A 20,408-nucleotide genomic window follows, 5' to 3' on the forward strand; every position below is an offset into this window, starting at 1 on the left:
GGCATATACTTAGGAGTAGACTTGCTGGATCATATGAACACTCTATGTTTAGGGATATCTGTTTTTAAATTCAAATGAACAGTGCAAGAGGAGAGAAACCATCCTTGGATGTCTGAACTTCCAGAAGGGAAGTTACTTGGCAGCCTTGTCCCAGCTGGGTTCCTGGGGTTCTGTGGAAGCTGGGGTGAGTCCTTTCCTCTGATGGCTTCAGTTTTCCAATCTTTGAAATGGGGTTAGTCCTGATCTTGTCTCATCTCAAGGACTTTTAAAGTATGTACTACTACGACAGCCTGTCAAGGATCCCAAAGCATTCTGCCTTACCCGTTCTAGTTCTGCTCATGAGGAAGCCAAAGTTCAGAGAGGCTAAAGGACTTGACCATGTTAGTCAGTGGTACAGCCTGAACTCGAACCCACACACATCAGAGTCCAAGTCCCTTCCTCAGATGCGTCTCAGGGCAAGACAAGGCCATGCCTGAGCAGCTGCCATGTTCTCTGCCCCAACCTGGGAGCTGGGAAATCAGGGCCCCAAAATGGTCAGGTGTGAGCTCCAGGGTAGAGTTCACTATAGAAGGAGACTTTGCAAAAGTCTGCTTTTTAGCTGTGAGACTTCAAATAAGTTGTTCTATCTCTCTGAGCTTCAGTTTCCCCATCCATATAATCAAAGCAATAATTATTAATATAATAATATTATTTAGAGCACTGGAACCAGCATTTGGTAAAAAGTTGACACAAAGTGCCAGGCACACAGAAGGTAGTAGGTAGAAGAGGTTTCTAGACACACAAGAAGGGTTGAAGAGGGTTGCAGGGTGCTGTGTGACCACCAAGGAGAAGTGACTAGCTTCTGGGCTGGTCAGAGCAAGCTTTAAGGAGATCTCACTCGGAATGGCCAGGAAGGTGAGCAGAAGGTGGGAGGTCCCTTGGGTGGTCCCAGTGTTTTCCAGCCTGGGGCTGTCAGAAAACAGGAGGGGTTTGCAGGGATCTAGAATGACTTTTGTCTTGAGGAGAGCTTGTGGCTAGTCCTGCTGGTGCTCCAATCTTTGCCCCCACCCTGCCTGCAGATGCCTGAGTGGGGGCTTGCATGACTGCCTCAGTTAGCCCGAGTGGTAATAAAACACTTTAAATTTATTGTGACATTTGGATTTAATTAAAAAGTACACACTTAGGGAAGTAGAACATAATGGGGAGAGAGGCAGGGTGGCTTTTCCCCTCCTTTCTTCCCCAAACTAATTAGCGTTGTATTTTAAATTGTTTATGTGCCGCTAATCATCGTAATAAATCATTTATACTGAAAAAGACACACTCGGCTGTGCCCGCCGCGCGGGTTCCGCTCGCCGGGCTCTATCGCGAACAAATTGATCTGGAAGTGAATTTATTAACCACTGGGGAAGAAATCATTAGTGCTTTCTCTAAACATTCCCCAGGTACGCTTTATTGCCGCAGTTTATGCTGTAACTAAAAGGAGCATTACCCAGGCCCACGTTGTAATTTCCTTGCAAAGCCAGCAACCCTCTCCTGAGCTAGGGGGTGGGAGGGGCTGGGGAGTCCCAGCCTCTTCTCCCCTGTGTGATCTGGGGACCCCAGCCTTCTTTCCCACTGCTCAGTCCAGGAGGGTTCTCCGTGAAGCCTTTGCAGGGACCAGGCCTTGGTACCTATCCTGTTGTCTCTCACCTGCAGAATGGTTCCCAGTCCTGTATGTTTATGTTTCAGGAATGTGGCTTCAAGTTGAGAGGTGACCTGGGGTTTGGAGAACTGGGGGCCTGAGTGAGGGGTCAAAGAATATTGTTATATATAGACAAGCTTCCCCACCCAGAGACTGGGAAGGCATCAGCTGTGGGCTGATCATAGGCTGGGAAGAACAAACATGGCTTTCCAGCAACCAAGCAGGAGTAGAGGTCCACAGCTTAGGCTTCCTGGAGCATCCTCTGTCAACCCAAGACTCGAAGACCTTCCTCCCTCAGGCCCTGCAGCTTTTTGGCCAGGGGTTGACTTGAGCAGTATATTCTGTTCAGGTTCCCAGTGTGACCCACTGCCCTGTGCCTCCCTGTGACATCACAGGGCAGTGTCCAGACTGGTACTCAGTACTCCAGACATGGCTTGACAGTTGACAGACCGTGTGGATGTCAGCTCCCTGGCTGCAGAAACCATGAAGTGGCTCATACAGCCTGCAGCCACACCAGCAGCCAGACTGCCCTGCTGGCTCCCATGTCAGGGATTCAGGCCCCTCTCACTTCCCTGGGAGCTGTAGGTTTTCTTTTGCCAGTTTTCCAAAAGGGATATTTACTTGTGAGCAAGGATCTTCTCCCTAGAGCTCATGGCTGGTCTAGAATATAAATCCCTAATTGTCAGACTCCAAAACCCAAACTGTAAATGGCTTAAGTCATTGGTGCCCCATGAGCCTTCTCAGCCAGGTTGTAATCCATGGGGTCCTTGTCTTTACCTCTTTTCTCTAGGGCTGCAACAGCCCCCAGGGCCTCCACAGGAAGTCCCAGAGCAGTGCTATCTTAGCAGAAACCCAAGGAGTTCCTATCCCTGCTGTCCTGGGGTCAGGGCACAGTCTCCCTATACCCCATACTCTCCCTTCTCTTGGCCAGCCCAGTGGCTAGCAGATGGGCTCTGGCTACATCGAGAAGGAAGTAGGACCCAGCAGCTGGCTAGGCCAAGCCTGCCTGGAGGGTCCCCTCTTTGTGCCTGGAGAACACATTTAAAAGTTTGAATTCAAAATTGATTTTGAAGGGCCCTAATCTCCGATCCCCTGGCGCTCACGGTGTGTCTGCAGCTCCCGCCAGACTCTCGTTTTCTGGTTCAGCGCGTTGGTGCTCACATCTCTGATGCTGTGAAATTGAGACTCTCTGAGAGTCTGTGTCCTCCTCCTCTGAGGAGATTGCAGGCCCCTTGGGAGCCCTATTTCATTAGATGGGTGACGTGGGCTTCGAGGGTGCCCAGGGAGCACCTGAATTGCTGTCTGGAGAACACAGCTTCCAGATGCTTTCCCTCTGGTCCCCACAGCTGTGTAGCTCCAGGCAGCATCCTGCTAAAGAACCTGGGCACAGGCTCCAGCAGCCCAGGATGGCTTGGGGATAGGGGATCCAGACCGAGAAAGACTTGGACCTGGGGTTTTTCAGTCACAAAATCCAGGACTCATTTCCTCTCACTGGCCCCCAGAGGCTGAAACAGGACTTGCAGGGAGTGAGGGAGGCTAGGTCTGTGTCTAGGAGAGGAGGAGCCCAGGCCAGAACTGCAGAGGAAAAGACTGAGCTGCTGGTCTTACATCCAGACCTAAGCTCTGCCTGCCACTCCCTGAGGGGTGGATGAAGTATTTATGGATAAAGTAGACAGAGAGCAGAGGTCTCCTTCCTCATGGGTCTGCAGAGGCTAAAGGACAGAATTTTGCTTTTCCTTTTTTGAAGGGATAAAGGGTTTGCACTTCATATGAGTATTGTTGTTTTGTAGCTGAGGCCCTGGAATGTGCCTCTCAAAAACCTTGGTTGCTATTGCAGTGGGACCTGGGTGCTGAGGCAGTTGGATCTGCATGTTTTGTTACAGCCATAGAGCCACAGGTGTCTTGGGATGTGTGGCACAGGGACAGCAACAAGCCTGATCAAGGCCCCACTCTCGGGAGCCTGCCAATCTGAATCAGCCCACTCTGGCCAGCAAACTCTCACCAATAATATCTGGATAGCTTCCACCCAGTCTCTTCATTTCATTAGTCGAACTGATATTTTTAAAAGCCACTGCTGTGGGGTTCAACACTGGGGATACAATGATAGACAAGATAGACAAGGCCCTAAGAACAGGCCTTCATGGGACTTCTGCTGTTTGAAGAGAAACCGATCACTTTTCTGGTAAGCACACTGAAGAAAAATGAAATAATTACAAATTATGATTAAAAACCATGAAGGAAATGACCAGGGGTGGAGGGGACGGGAGGGCAGGTCATTTGAGGAAATGAGGTAAGAAAGGCCTCTCTGAGGAGACATTTAAGCTGAAGCTCCAGGATGGGGCGGGGAAGGTGTGTGCACATCTGAAGGCTCTGAGGCAGGAAGGAGATCCAGAGTGCTGCTGGAGCTCAGTGCGACGGGGGAGGCAGGGGCCCAACCACGTGAGGGTTTTGTAGGCTAGATGAAGAGTAGGGGTGTTATGCTCAGTCCCTGGAAGCTATGGAAGAAGGGTTCCACGCTGAGCAGTGACTTGCCCTGATTTGTTTGGAAAGACTTCTCCCGCTGCTGAATGAGGACTGGTTTATGGACACTAATGAAGACGGGGTGGTAGGCACTAGACACCAGCAGGCTGCTGGGGGCTCTGCTATGGTGTGGTGAAAGATGGCGGTAGCTCTGGAAACAGGAAGAAGGTGGCGTGGGTACAGAAAGTGGCAGGGGGAGAGGGTGAGGATGATGCTGAGTTTCTGCAGGAGCCTCTGGGTGGATGATGGTGTGGGTATCAAGAAAGGAAGCCAGGGATGAGGGCACCAGGGCTCGGCTCAAGGGAGGAAATCAGGAGTCTCATTTTAGACCTGTTGCCTTTGAGATAAATCTGAGGCTATAGGCACACCGAGGAATTGAAAGAGGATGCCTGCTCCCATGCCACAGATGACTATGTAGTTAACTTGAGCCTCCAAAGGAGCACATGCAGTTTCCTGTATGTCTAGGTTCTTCAGTAAAGAACCACAGAAAACTTCATGAGGCTGCAAGAGCAGATCCCATGTGAACCTGCCCCAGACCCTCACTCAGAGTGTCCTCTGGGCCTTCCTGCAAGTTCTCAGCCAAGTTACCACTCAACTAATCGCATCAGGTGATTAAGTCACTAATTGGGTTAAGGCTCTTGTAACACAATCATTTCTTCTCTAAACCTTCTTGCATTGTCTCACACATGAGCTTCTGGGGGACACCTCATATCCGATCCATAAGAAGGACTAAGACAATCCACTCTGGGTTTTACTGGGCTCACTTCCCTCCATAACAAAGGCCTGTAAGGCATGAGTAGGAATACCTCAGCCCCTTCATCTTTGGGTACTCCAAGGTCATAGCATGTTTGGCTTTAGGTGCAACATTGCTAAGGTCAGGTTTGCCTCCACCAAAACACACTGTGAAAATACCTATTGCTTCCTATTTCTTCACAGGAAATGGCCCCTCCCAGGGTTCCAATATGTTCAGCCTCTGGGGCCAGTCAGCCTACCAGGCCTTGACATATCCCTGCCAGAATCTTCTTTTGGCAGGGTCCAAACCAGGTCCAAGTGTAAGTTCACTTTGCCATTGCTTAGAAAAAAAGGTGACAGTACTACCTCTGGTTTTAGGATAGAGCAGGAAGGGCACAGGGCACTTCCTGGCCAGCAGCATGTACTTCTGGCCTCACTTGGACACTCCCAGGCCTCCCTTAGGCAAGTTGCATCATTTCTACAGCCTCAGGGTCATGAGGAGCTGAGTTAACAAGTGTAAAGCTCCTGGCATGAAGTAGCACTCAGCAAGGGGTGATGCAGTTTATTATCATCCAGTCGAATGTGAGGACAATGGCTGCTGATGCTGAGGGTGGGACTGAGCAGACCTCCCCGTAGGGCTTCCCTCCTGTGGTGGACTAGAGAGAGCAGGAAAACCTTTGCACCTTAGAGAAGGCGAGAATTTCTGTACTTCTTTAACTGTCTTCCTCGGTGCCAGCCCCCCTTTAGGACCCTCTCCACTCCCCACCCCCCCTCATTCATACACAAGGTCCTGGCCATTGGTTAAGGTTCCCTCCCCTACTGCGGCTCTAGGCCCCCCAGCCCCACCATAGTTGGGTCTGTTCCTAAGCATCATGTGTCATCTCAAGGCCTCTTTGTCCCTCTCAAGGCTGCAATGTAAACATCTTGGCTCTGCTTCTGCATGACTTTTCTGCTGCCTTTCCAGCCCCAGGTCCTCTTAGTTTTTGTCCCCTTGTCGCCTTGCTGGCCACACCTAGAAACCCTTTAAAGATCTCACAGCAGCCACAACTTTTGAAGGACCAGCAGGTGAGCAGAAACAACCTGTGGCCCTCCCACGCGCAGAACATGAAATGAGTGCCCTGCGTGGACAGCCATTCCTCCTGGTCGGAACCTCCACACTGCTCTAAGCATGCAGCACCCCACCCTCAGCGTCTTCCAGCATCCAGGCTGCGCTGGAGAACCAATTCAGTCTCCTCCTTCACACTGGCTGTGCAGGGAGGCAGCAGGGCAGGCTTGAATGAGAATGGGAGCCTGAGGTCCAGGATTTCATTGTCACTCTGCAGTCTTTGAGCTGTGTGACTTTGGATAAGGGCCCCAACCTTTTTAGTCCTCTGTTTTCTCATCTGTGAAATGTGGGTAATCACATAGTACCTCAGAGTTCATATGAGGATTCACTGAAATAATTGAGCCCAGCAGCTGGCCCAGGAAATGCTGAATAGATGGTGTGTTTTATGAATAGGTATCCAGAGTTCTGTCTGAGAGGGTCTCCATCTTAGTTCTATTTATAATTGAAGTATAATGTATAAAAAATCCAAGTCTCAAATGTTCCTTCCATTCAATGAGTTTTTACACATGTGTAAGCCTGTTTAAACAGTGGGTTTCCTCATATCTCCTCTCAGTTTATAATTCAGTCCCCTTCCCTTCAAGTAAGCATTATTCTGACATCACATCAGTCTTTCCTGTTTGGCAAGTGCATATAAATGGAACTATATAGTACGTACATTTTGTGTCTGGCTCCTTTAATTTAACTCTATGTTGTCTGATTCAACCAGGTAGTGTGTGTTAATAATCCATTCTTTTTTATTGCTGCATAGTATTCAATTGCATCAATAAACCATAATTTGTTATCTGTTTCTATGACTGAACATTCATATTGTTTTCAGTTTGGAGCTATTATTAGAAAAAAATTTTCTATGAACATTCCTTTATCCATTTTGGTAGATATAAGCTCTCATTTCTGTTGGGCATATACCTAGGAATAGAAATATTGGGCCGTAAAATATATATAAATTTTTTTAGCTGATTGTTTTAAACTATTATGTCAAATTCTATTATAAGTATTTTGCACCTATTATTTAAATTAATCTTCAAAATGATCTTTCAAAATAGGCTATTCTCATTTGTAGGTGAGTAAATTGAGGCAAAATTAGGAAGCGACAGAGCCAGAACTCAAGCTGAGGCCATGTGTCCGCAGAGTCCGTGGTCCATAAGTGTATACTACCTGCCTCTTGTGACTCCCCTTAGGGGAAGCACCAGAGTCAAAGGTGCCAGTCCCTCCATTGAGCAGACCCCCACTCTGTGAGCCAAGTCCAGCCTCCCAGACTTCCTTTCCCTACCCAAGTGGGGGGCTGGAGGCCATGGGACCCCCCACTTCCCTCCTTCATCCGATTCAGTAAACAACCTCCTGTGAATGGGTGCGTAGAGGAGGCAGAAATAAGCGTGAGCGAGGTGGCTGTGGCCACGCGTTTCAACAGTTGTTCTCGTTGGCTTTTGATTCCAAATGAGTAGGAAATGCTATTAGTTCAGGCCTTGCCTGCCACATGGCAAGACCCTGGGATAGGAGTGCAGCGAGACGAGAAATTGTGGAGATAAAACTGGTGTGAAATGGAGGCCTTCTCACAAGGCTGGATGTGTCCGTGCGAAATGAAGTTACTTCTGAGAAAACGAGATTTAAAGAGATTCTGCAGAATTAGATTACACTTTCAAATTTCCTTATTAAAGGGGATTGATGCTCAGGAGGGGCTGCCGGCAGGCCCTGTTGGGAGCCTGCTCTGTAGTTCCAGGTCTAGGTGTGGCCCTGGGCAGGCAGAGGACCTTGTAGTTGGCAGGGACCCAGACCTCTCAAGCCCATTACCCCCATACCCTTGCAGCTGAGGATGTGAGGCTTTTGGATTGAATTCTGGACAATCTCCAAGGCTCTATGTGGATCCACCTGGGTGAACCAAAGGGGCTCATTGTCTTCCATTTCCTTCTATTTCTAGGCCACTTGGGGGTTTGTTAAAATCAGAGCTTTACTTTTAGCTATGATCCCCTTTTTTGGAGCTGTAGTCTTTTAAGACAGAAAACATCCCCATGACAGCCCATTCAGGTGTGTGCATCTGTGCCAAGGTGTATATTTATGTGAATACACCAAATGCATGCTTATACACACCATGCACATGCATGCTTGGAATGCATGGGTGTACATTTTTGTGTAACTTACTGAGCACCTAGTATATGCCAGCATTTGGCTGGGCACTGGAATAAAACTATTGTGGGGTGAAAAAACAGACACAGTTTCTCCTTGTGTGCTCCTTTTGTACCTGTGTGATCACACATACATGGGTAAGTATTTGTGTGCTCTGCATGAGTCCTGTGGCTGTATGAGCCACAATCGCAAACCTTCCTGTGTCTCTTAGTCTCCATAAAGTCTCCTGTTTGGGTCTCTAAGCACCTCAGCATACAGCCTTGCATCTAGCAGATGAGTCAGGCGATTGGGCCCAGGAGACAGATTGCCAGGGTTCAAATCGCAGCTGTCTTCTACTAACTGTGACAAGTTATGAACTTCTCATGCCTCATTGTTAAAGTGGTAGTAATCATGATACCTATTTCATAAGGCAGCTATGAACAAAGCCCTTAGAAGCTGAACACTGGTGGGTACTCAATCAGCATCTTCTCCCTGCAGATTGCTCAGCCTAGGCTCCCTCCCTGTCCCAGGGGTCAGAGGCATTGCTGTGGTGAGGAAGGGGAGCCCCAGAACTGCAATGAGCAGTTGTGTTGTGCTCTGTGAGCTCTGAGCAGGGCCTGCAACTGAGTCTCCTCATCCCAGGCCAGGGAAGACCTGGGCACTGGTATGGAACCAGGACTGAGGTACATTGAGGGATTATAAGAAATACCAAGGCTATACCTGCCCGTGTCCCCAGGGGTCTCCCCAGACCTCCAGAGGGACCTCCTGAGTTGCCCTCTGAGCTGCCACAGCCACCACTTCACACTTGAGTGATCACTAGGCCAGCCTGCTGAATGGAGAGGGCTGACCTCATCCACATACATGCACTGACCACTAGACTGGCCTTTGGGTGGTACCAGATTCTAACCAGTGCCTCTGTGATTTTAACCACAGTGGCACATTCAGATCAGTTTATCACTCTGCAAAATAAATATCCCTCACTATTTTGGAGACCTGAGATGGAGCTGTGACTGGGGTTGTCCTCCCCTGAGTGCTAAATGGGGTAACACTCATTAGAGCTAACTTTACTGTCAAGCTCGGTTGGTCCTAAGGATGTCACATACCTTAACTCCTTTATAGCTAATGGTAACTCTGTAACTATGGCTTTCCTATCCATTTTAGCAAAAAGACAACTGAGGCACATGGTTAATTAAGGTCATCTGGATAAAAGTATCAGCCAAACCCAAATTGAGGGATATTTCATACAATAACTGGCTTGTAGGGTTCAAACATACCTATGTTTGAAGGCAAGGCATAGAAATTCTTCCATGTTTAAGTAGACAACTGAACACCATGTGTGACCCAAAACTTTGCCATAAAAAATATTATTGGGCCAGGTATAGTGGGGTACACCTGTAATCCCAGCTACTCAGAACTCTGAGTCAGGAGGATCACAAACTCAAGGCCAGCCTGGGCAACTTAGCAAGACCATGTCTCTAAATAAATAAATAGGGCTAGGATTGTAGCTCAGTGGTAGAGCAGCCCTGGGTTCAATCCCCAGTACCAGAAAAAAAAAAAAAAAGTTATTGGGGGCATTGTTGAAATTAGAATAAGATTTGTAGTTAGATGGGAATATTACTTGGATGATAATTTCCTGGGTTTGATTATTGTGTTGTGATTATGCAAAATATTTACATACCAAAGTATTCTGGTAGAGAGCCTCTCAAATGATTTGGGAGGAAATTATAGATAGGTAGAAAGAAAGAGGAAGATAAAGCAACTGTGATGAAAGGTTACATTTAGGGAATCTGGGTGAAGAGGACACAGAATTCTTTCTACTGTTCTCAAAAAGTTTGAAATTATGTCAAGATAAAAAAAAAAAAAAAAAGCAGGGGGCTGGGGTTGTGGCTCAGTGGTAGAGCGCTTGCCTAGCATGCATGAGGCACTGGGTTTGATCCTCAGCACCAAATTAATATAAAATTATTGTATTCACCTAAAATTAAAAAATACATTTAAAAAAAAAAACAGTAATAAAAAGCCAAGCAGGGATGGCATCCCCTGGGTGGAGCTGGTGCCAACCTCTGTGCTGTGGTCACAGGGTGGTGACTCCTTCCTGCCTCTCTACAGTCTGTGTGGAAAGAGACTGTATGGCCCCATTCCCCAGAAAGGTGATGGGGTCTGCTCCAGGGCCACTGTTCTTTCAGGTCTGAGCTTTTAGCCTGGGCCCTCATTGACTCTGACCTTTGGGGAAGGGAGGTCGTAGACAGGACAGAGGCATTTCTTCCTGGAGCAGTGGCGAGTGCAGACCTGGAACAGGAGCAAACAAGAGCCACTTGTGGGATGGAAAGGACAGCGTTCCAGGATTTTGCCAGGAGTCGGTCCAGCAGTGCCAAGCAGGACGCACTGGCATGTGGGAGGGTTCCCAGATGCCCAGTAGAGTCCCCAGTGCTGGCCACAGTGGTCCCTGGCAGGGGAAGCACAGAGCATGGCCTGGAATGACCTGGAGCTGGGAGGAATAGACACACTGGTGGAAGACTGGCCTTGGAGGAAGGAGCTCACTGGTGGACAGTGGGAGTAAGTAACAGCAACTAATGCCACTGGCCGAGCTGGAGGTACCACTGGGCTTGGGAGCCCACAGGCTTGGCCTCTGAAAAAGTCCATATGCTGGGCTTGCGGGGCAGCCTGGGCTGTGCTAGGTGGATAGGCATCGCCAAGGCCTGGAGTCTGCCCTGGCAGGAAACTCTGGAGGTCCGTGTAAAAAGAGCTTCTCTCCTAACTGGAGCAAGAATGCAGGTGAGGCAGAATGACCTCTGGCAGTCCCTGCCCATCACCCAGGCTGTCTGGCTTTGTCCCAGATTACCCACTGAGGGTAAGTGTCTGGCAGCCGATGAGTCAGACCAGGAGGCTGTCCCTGTAGCCCGGCTGCCTCTCTCCAGCTGCCCTGCCACCACCCCACCCCGATAGAGGTAGGGGTTGGAGTTTGACTTGTTTCCCCTTAAATGTTGTTCCCCCATACCCTAAAATTTAGGGGTGACACACAGGCCCAGTGAACTGGTTATTTTGCTGAACGCCCTGTGAGCGCCTGAGCGTGTGCCCGGGCGTGTGTGTCGGCACAAACATCATCCATTGTAAAAATATCAGTGTTTTCATGGGTGAGTAGTAATTACTGGGTAATGCTTTAAAACCTTTCCTGAAGGAGCGCAAAGCTGTTTTTTTCTGAAGTCAGGAGTACATTAAAAGGATTACCATGTAGATTTGATTTTTAGATAACACTAAAATGGATCCCAAATGGACTTCAGCAAAGGGATGCTATCTCCTTAATGGAAAGTGCATGGCCTGAGGCTTAGCTTCCAGAGCCAGGCAGGGAGGGAGGGAGGGAAGAAGGGTCTGCAAGGGGCAGGCTGGCCTGCTGGGTGGGGGGCTGGGAGGCAGGACATGGAGTGAGAGCCTGGACCCTCTGGGTAGCATTCCCCTCCATTTGGGGAGTCAGAGACTGAAGATGCTCCCTGGCTTAAAGTTGTTCACCTTCCTGGGGACATTTTTGAGTCTCCTGGACTAGCCCAGTGGAGCAAGCCACATGCGGTGCTCCCTAAGGACCAAAGAAAGATTCCCTTGTCTTGTGTGACTCCCAGAGCTCTTCCATCCTCAGTGGGAAACAAAGGATTGTTTCAGTTTTCCTTCCTGGGAAGGAAAGGGAACTGAGGCCCAGGAAGACCAGACACCAGCTTTGGACCACCTGACCAGAAGCTGCAGATATGGAGTCCAGTCCAGGTCCATCCAAAGGCACACTCTGTGACCAGCTTCTTCCAGGACCTTGGCCTTTCCAAGCAGATAAATCTCAAGGGTCCCTCGTTGCTCTGGCCTTGGGGTTTCATGCCATGGGGCACATGGGACGCTTTGGCAGAAGCCACACAGCTTCTATTAGAGTTCTGCAGTGCGTAGGGAACCAGAGTTCCGCACACCACAGGAGGGGTGCCCACACTTTCTAGATAACTTGCATGTGGCAGGCCTGCCTAGGCACAAGCAGAGAGAGAAGGAACCAAGAACAGCTTATGGATTGCTGCTCAGGAATTCCACATGCTCTTCTAGGTGTCACACCCCAGAGTGTTAGGATGACAGCTGAGCCTGCTGGCTCTGCAGCCAGGCATGCTGGAGCCTGAACTTGGAAGGCCAATCTGCCCAGATAGAAGAAGGAGTAGGACAGATTCTTCTAGTGCTGGGGGTCTCCACTGGTCCCCTTAATTTGGGGGTATACTTTAGTGGGCTGGAGTATCCCCTGAGGAGATAAAGACACCCACCTGCCAATAATCACACAAATCAAGAACCCTGGCAGGGGCTCTGATGCAGGGAGGAGCCAGGCCTGCTGCAAGCCCAGGTGAACAAGGAGGACATCAGCCTTACAGGTGCTCAAGATAGAGATTAGAGTTAGTATTTACATGCAGAGCTGTGCTGGCTGGGTACTCCCTCGACAGGTCTCAGGGACAAAAGTCCCACTCTTTGAACCCTAGGCCTTCCCTAAATCCAGCCATTTTTAACTTCTCCCTTATTTTCCTATACCTTATTTATCCCTATAGGCAAGGCCCCGGAGCCTCATAGGACCCTCAGCTCTTAGGGGACTTGCTCTATGGGATCCTTAAGAGCTCTGTGACAGGGACAGTCTGGACCCTACCAGAGGAGATATAGGCAAGCCTGAGGACAGCATCATCCTGAGCCCCATCACTCTCTCAGACCAATTAACCTTTAGAGCTGCATTAAGGAAATTAAGCAGCAAAACTTCCCAGCTAACAGACTGGCCCTGGGGGCATTAGAGAAGGGAGGAGAGAGAAGCCTGTGGTGCCTCCTCCCTGCCCTCACCTGCCCGCTGTTCCTGCAGCAGGCCTGGCTCCCTCCCTGCAGAGAAGGCTGCTCTGGCCCAAGGGCCTACCCCTTCTGCTACAGAAGTCTGAGGATATAGCTGGGCTGAAAAAGAGCATAAGAGAGGGAAAGAGTTGCAGGACCAACTTGATGGTTGGCTTACCCTGGCCCCCTCTAGCCATCTGGGCCTCAGTTTCTCCATCTGTAGAATAAGAGCCTATGACTGGAAGAACTGAGGGCCTTCTGACTGACATCTGTAGATTCTGAGACTGAGACCCCTTGATGACTGACTGTCCCCTGAAGCCTGAGGAAAGCCATACCTGAAGGGGGAAAGAAAAGGGAAATTGGCCTAGCACCCCCAGGTGGGGGCAGGTGCAAGGCCAGGAATGGGAGTGATAACCAGGGGACAGGAGCTGAACTCTTGCCCTGGAGAGAGCAGTGGTCCTTTGGAGACTTCAGGCCTTGTTGGAAAGGTGGGGAGGCAGGCAGGGGAGGCTCCTTCAACTCCTCCATCCAGCTGTGCCTTTGTCAGGGAAGACACCTGCCTCCACCCCACCCCTGCTTTCAGGAGGGGTGGATTGTAGGCAGTTCTCCCAGGCACCTCACTCGCAAAGTCTCAGGCCAGGTTCCTGAGAACCCCCACATTTCCCTCCCAGCCTTCAAGGCCCCAAGGCTCCAAACATCCCTCTCAGGTGAGGGCAAGTAGATATTTGACTCTGGCTGAAGCGTCCTGAGGAGACCCCCAGAGGGTCCCACCTCTCTGCAGGCACTAGGACTCCAGAAGCTCCTGTTCCCTCTTGGGAGTGTCCCAGGAGTCTCTCACTGGGTTAGTCAGCTTTTTGTCATTGCTGTGATCAAAATACCTGAAAAGAGCAACTCAGCGGAGGAAGTTTATTTTGAACTCACAGTTTTAGAGGTTCAGTCCGTGGTTGGCCAACTCTATTACTCTGGGCCCAAGATGAGGCAGAACATCATGGTGCAAGGGTCTGGTGAAGGAAAGTGCTCAGCTCATGGCAGCTAGGAAGCAGAGAGTAAAAGAGAGGAACTAGGAACAAGATATAGTCTCCAAGGTCATGCTTCCAGTGACCTACTTACTCCAACCATGCCCTACCTGCCTATAGTTACTACCTATTCAAATTATTAATCCATCAAGTGGATTGATCCACTGATGAGGTTACAGCTCTCACAATCCAGTCTTTTCACCTCTGAACATTGCTACATTGCCTGACACATGAGCTCTTTGGGGAGTATTTTAATCACACTCAATTTCTTCCTGATATTCCCACAGTTCTGCACTTGTAGACCAAGAGGTTTAGCCTGACTAGATTGGAATGGTCAATTCACATTGTCCATTGCACAGTGAGGAACACACAAGTCGGCAAGAAAGATCTGGGAATTCTAATGGACTCTATTCCTAGGCCTGTGGCTGGAAGTCCATGAGATGGTGGCTGCGTGCAGAGGGCTTTCAGCCTCTCCAGATCACACTGCACAGGGGCAGTGGCCAGGAAGAGGAGGAGTGGCTCATTAAGGCCAGAAAGGAGGCTGTGTGTGCCCTGGAGCAGAGCAGACTCGGGGCTCGCTGTTGCTGCTTGCAGCCTCTTCACAGGGCCAGGAAGCAGGCCAGGCCATGCTGCTCCTAGGGCAGGATCCAGAGCCAGGAGAGAAAGTTACTACAGAGAAAGTAGAAAGTGAGGGCTCCTGGGAGCCCCAAACCTAGCAGAAGCAGCAGAAAGAAGCTGCAAATTCCCCATTCCCAGAAGAAGAATGTGCCCTGAGGCCCAGAGCCACAAGCCAGTCCTGTGTCCATCTGTTTTTCTGTTCTTCCACAGGCGTGCCAATGCTCTCCGTCCAGCCCAAAGGGAAACAGAAGGGCTGTGCAGGCTGTAACCGCAAAATCAAGGACCGCTACCTTCTGAAGGCACTGGACAAGTACTGGCACGAAGACTGCCTCAAGTGTGCCTGCTGTGACTGCCGCCTGGGCGAGGTGGGCTCCACCCTCTACACCAAGGCCAATCTCATCCTGTGCCGTCGTGACTATCTGAGGTGGGCCCCTTCGCAGAGCCTCCCCAGCCCTGAACTGCTTGGAGAGCACCCCCATCTTTCCAGGTCCAGCGTGACTCTGCCACAGCTCTAGCCACAGCACCCCTGTGCACAGCCCATTCTTCACTGCCTCACCCCTGCCCTGCTGCCCCAGGAGCCACCTGAGGGTTGGCCCATATCTTTAACTCCTTGGACTTGGGGCCAGCTTGGTCCAGGCAGGCTTTTGTAGCAACTTCCCAAGGACACCAGCCTGGCTCCAGCCCTTGCCAGGTGTTTCTGACACACCCCTTCTTGGAATCTGGGAGGGGACACCTCAGAGGGGTTTTGAGGAGCAGGTGGGGAAGCTCAGGCTTGCCTGGGCCTTCCTTTCTGATGGAGTCTCCTGCCCATCTCTCTCCCAGTGCCCAACTCCCTCCCTTTCCAGGTGGTGCTTGGGATTAGGTATCCCATCTGCCTTGGAGCCTGGCAGGTAGCCTTGCATACCCTAGGACAAGCTAATGCTGGAGCTTAAAGACCTGGGTTTGAACCAGCTCTGAACCTTTGGCTTCTAGCTTTCTGGGGTAGGGAGGTCAGTTTATTTCCCTGTGAAATGGTGAAAAGAATCCTGCTTCCTTGCCTTGCATTCCTCAGAGCTCTAATACCCCCTCCCCACAACCTGGATCTCATCCCCTGGGGCTGTGTCCCCCAATTAACTCTTCCTCAGGCCATTTATGACATCAGCAAGGCTGGAAGGAGGCCACAAAGCAGGGGCCTTGGCTGAGACCCAGCACCTGCATTTGGCTCTGTCACAGACTGCTGGATGGTGGCCGGGCCTTGTAGGGAAGGAAGGCCCATCGCATTAATTAACAGGTTGGGACAAGGGCTGTGGGGCTCCTATACTAAAATCAGGGCAAGTTGGAACAGGGTGGGGTTATCAGTGGAAGCTCCCCTACTTCCCTGAAGAGGCTGAGATTTACCTGTCTGTACTTTTTCTTCTAACTCCTGCCTTTTGCAGGAGTTTAAAAAGATGATGCAATGAAACAGGATCTGTGGCTTAGTGCTCTTGGCTGGGGCTGGAGTGAAGAGGCTGAGGCCAGGAGGAGGGGTAAAGGATGCTCCTGGGAATCACCCCTTGGGGACCTAGAAAGGGCCTTCAAGTCTGGAGGTTTAGGGTATCCACTTGGGCAGCTGAACCTACCATGCCAGGGAGAGGTGGAAGACCATCCAAAGGACTTTTAGAGGGAGGACCAACGAGTTTGACGTGCTTGTCAGGAGAACCAAAGAGCCTGTGTCATTCTTGGCACTGACAGCTCCCAGGGGCTGAAAGATCTTTTTCCTGCACTCTGGAATGACACAGAATGACTTTGGGGGCCAGTAGACCAGTGGGCCAGGGTAGGGGTGTGACTTTCTTGAGCTGCTCAGCCAAAGGTATGGCTGTCCTGAGCCTGCCCCTCTTCAGCAACCACTCCTTGGGTTGGTAGCAGGAAGGCCCCTGTTGGCAGGCAAATGCTGTGACACAGCCTTTGTCTGCCTTTATCTGAGCCACCAGGCAGCTCAGGCTGATGAATAATGGAACCAAGCTCGTCTGTAGGTGCCAGAGCTTGAGCTGGACAAATCAGGGATTATTGGGGCCTCCTGCCTGCCTTTCAGCCCCCTTGCCTCACTTGGGGCTTGTCCTGCCTCTATGCAGAAGAGAAGCAAGGAGGAGCTTGGTTGGCGCAGACCATTGGATCATCCAGCCATGGATTGGCCTGCCTGGGAAGGAAGTGAAGTTTTTCTCCCTAGAGCTCTACAGCCAGCAGTTGAGGAGAGGTGACAACCTCAAGGGGGCCATTGTGCTACATGCCCTTGGAACATCTTCTGGGCATCAGTTCTGATCTAGATGCATCTTTAGAAAGAATCATCTGGTCCAGCATTCCGGTTTTACAGAAGTATAAACTGAGGTTCAGAGAAGGAAAGGGAGACTTGGGCAAGTAACACAATCCACTGCAGGAAAAGGATTTAATCAAGCCCTATAATTTTAAAGGTGGGAAGGCTGCATCATATAGTGGTATAGAGAACCTCCCTCCCCCTAGATCCAGGCCATGTGACCTTGGCAAGTTGTTTACTTCCCTAGGATTCATTCTTCTTCTTCTTCTTCCTTTTTTCCCCTTTCTTTTTTCTTTCTTCCTTGTTTTCTTCTTCTTCTTCTTCTTTTTTTTTTTTGGTTCCAGGAATTAAACCCAGGGGCACTTAACCACTGAGCCATATACCCAGCCCTTTTTATTTTTTATTTCGAGACAAGGTTGCTTGGGGCCTCACTAAGTTGCTGAGGCTGGCTTTGAACTTGTGATCCAACTGCCTCAGCCTCCCCATCTGCTGAGATTATAAGCATGTGCCACTGGCTCATTTTTCTTATCTTGAAAATGGAGGTTAATACAAATATCCACCTTGCAGGGCTACTGTCAGGATCAAATGAGGTCATCTTTGTGAGCTCTTAGAGTGGTACCTGACCCATGGAAACCCCGTCAGGTGTTTGCCAAATGAGTTGTGACTAAGAGTTTACAACAACCCTGTGAGGAGTGTATTTTGGTCTTTGTTTGACAGTTGTGGTAAACAAGGCTCAGAAAAGCTCAGGAGGATTCAGTGACTTGCCTAAGGACATACAACCCTTGATGGGCAGACTGCCTCTTAAACTCAGGCTTGTGTGAGTCTGGAGCCTTTTCCCAGAGCCCATTCTAATGGTCTCCTGCTGGCTCAAGGTGCTTGATGGACCCTAGTGGGAACTGGGAGGGGTTTGGGGGGGCAGTATCAGCCAATCCCTGTCCCCCTCCACAGTCTCGCTAGGAGTAGGGTGCCAATTTTTTGGCAAGATCTAGATGATGACATTAGTTCATTTACCCCTTTCCCAGGCAAGCTGTGTCCCGCAGGCTGGGAGTGGCTCTGATAGAGGCAGTTTCCCTATCCCCCAGCTCCTGGGCAAGCTTCTGAGTCCTCTGTGCTCTTTCTCTGGCAGGCTGTTTGGCACAACAGGAAACTGTGCTGCTTGCAGCAAGTTGATCCCAGCCTTCGAAATGGTGATGCGAGCCCGGGACAATGTGTATCACCTGGACTGCTTCGCTTGCCAGCTCTGCAACCAGAGGTGAGTGCTGGACCTGTAGCTGACCCAACATACTCCCCAGACCCCAGCCTGAGACATGCTGGGTGGGCCAGGAGTGCTGTGGAGGTGGGCATGCAAATGTGGGTTGTGCACATGTTGTGTGGCTGAGTATGCATGTTGTCATGAACACATATGTGCGTGAGTTTTATGTATGCCTAAGCTTTGACGTGAAATGTGCATACCCCAATACTGGGTGTGCACATATGGCACATTTCTGAATGAATATCATGATAAGGTATGCATGAGTTTACTGTATATGCATAGTATGCATGTCTATGTCTATGTACAGTGGGTATATATGTATGAATTAACATTCATATGTACATATGTGTACATGTGTGTGTTTTTAAATGTCCATGTGCAAGGGGTGTGTGTGTACTGTGTGTACATAGATGAGTATGCCTGTGAATGTGTTTCAAATGTTTATATATAGGGGTATGTGTACACAGTATCCTTATGTGTAAATACATGCATGTGAGTTTATGTACAGTCTAGATCTGCAGGGACTAGCCACTCATTCCTGATCCCACTCTTGTGAATCTGATTCCAGCCCCGCTGCTTTTGAGATTTTTTTGGGCCCTACTCAGTGCCCCATCCCTTGGGAAGCCCTGGGTACTTAAGGAGCCAGAGCCCTTCACCCCTGACAGGGGCCTAGTACCAGAAAGCAGACCCTCTTCTCAGGAGCCCCCAGGTCCGGTAGGAATTCACAAGTATTCCCAGAGGGTGAGGTCCATAGGGACCTTCAGGGAACTCTGGTCTGGCTGGAGGCTCTGGCCAGACCCACCACTAGGAGGAGTTGGTGAGGTTATATCGCCACCTGGTGGTTTGACTGGGATCTGCTGGGACTGGGCCAGTGACCCTGGGGCTCAATGAAGACCTCAGCCACCCTGGGGACATCTTTGAGTGAAAGGCTGGGATCCCCCAATATTTGTAAAGGATTAGAGATTCATAGCATAGCCTCCCTTGGGTAGGAGAAGAAATGATAGAATAGGATATCCTAGAAGGATTTTCCAGGCAGCCTATAGATTGTATTTGAGGAAACATGCCCTCGACTAAGTCATCCTCCTAAGTAGGGGAGGGGAAACAGAGAGAGAGAAAAACCAACTATTTTATCTGTACCTCCCTTTTCTATCTCCATCTCTCACCACCTCTCCTCTTTTTCTTTCTTTGCGCTCTCTTTCTCTCCCTTTCTTGGGATAAGTTACTTCTGTACCTCTCCACTCCCTATGCCCCCACACATGGGAGACCTGACGGTAGGAGACCTGTGGCCCCTCTTTGACTTGTCTGTCTGTCCTGCATCTCACACTGCAGATCCTGGCTAAGGGTAATTAACTAGGCCTTCTGTGGGACTTTTCCCCTATAGAAAGTTCAAGGAGCAAACATATCCCAGGACCCCACCTCCCACACATCCTGCCTTCTGGGCCAGGCTGGGTCCTGTCACTCACTAGGATCCCTCCCATGGCTTCTCTCTCTTTCGCTTGGATTTTCTAGATTTTGCGTGGGAGACAAATTCTTCCTGAAGAACAACATGATCTTGTGTCAGATGGACTATGAGGAGGGGCAGCTCAATGGCACCTTTGAATCCCAGGTTCAGTAACGCCCGGCGCCTGGCCTCCAGGCCCATCTGTCTGTCTGCCATCCGCCTGGCAGGCTGGCCGGCAAGCCACTCTGCCAGCAAGGGCTGGCCAGCCACTGTCCTGCCGACATAGAACTTCTCCATCCTCAATGGGAGGGCGGCACTTCCTCCACTGCTGCCGCCTGTCTGTGTGTGACCCCTTCTGGGGCTGGGGCTGGGCCTGTACAGTCTGTCTTCTGTATATAAATGGGAACATTTATTTTATGAGAAATGTAATGCGATTTTATTACTGGCGTGGATTAAACTTATGAATGTTTCCGGGGATGTTACTCTGCGTTGTTCACATGACTGACACAAACCTGGAGTCTCCTCCCCCTGGGTAGAGTATGGAGTGGACGGCCAGCATGTGCTATTGCCAAGCAGGGGGGTTGGCCTTAGGTGGAAGAAACTGGAAGGAACAACTCAGAGTCCCCCATCCCCAGCCACAGGCAAGAATTAGGGTATTCCCCTTTGCTGAGAACATATATACCCTGGCTCTAAGCAAGCCTCTAAGAAGAAGGGCAAGATGATCCTGTGTTCCTGAGACCCCCACTGAGACCCCAGAAAGACTGCACAGATGGAGGCCTAGCTCTGATTTGCTCCACAGTAGGACCTTAAATCCTGAGCCTCCTATCATGGAAGAACCTTCCTACAACCCCTCTTCCCTTTCAGGATGACAGACGGT

The 20,408-nt window shown here is 50.0% G+C and overlaps 1 protein-coding gene across 2 annotated transcripts in view; it reads left to right on the forward strand.

Moving 5' to 3' along the window:
• Lmo1 (LIM domain only 1) overlaps positions 1–20,008 on the forward strand; it is a 39,746-nt gene extending 19,738 nt beyond the window's left edge. For both annotated transcript variants that reach the window (XM_027942357.2, XM_027942356.3), the window contains exons 2-4: positions 14,780–14,993; positions 17,965–18,090; positions 19,600–20,008. In XM_027942357.2, the coding sequence (XP_027798158.1) occupies positions 14,780–14,993; positions 17,965–18,090; positions 19,600–19,705 (446 nt within the window). In that variant the 3' untranslated portion in view covers positions 19,706–20,008. The remainder of the gene's footprint in view (positions 1–14,779; positions 14,994–17,964; positions 18,091–19,599) is intronic.
• Positions 20,009–20,408: the final 400 nt, after the last annotated feature.

The sequence above is a fragment of the Marmota flaviventris genome, chromosome 9 (assembly GCF_047511675.1).
Source record: "Marmota flaviventris isolate mMarFla1 chromosome 9, mMarFla1.hap1, whole genome shotgun sequence".
Taxonomy (NCBI): Eukaryota; Metazoa; Chordata; class Mammalia; order Rodentia; family Sciuridae; genus Marmota; species Marmota flaviventris.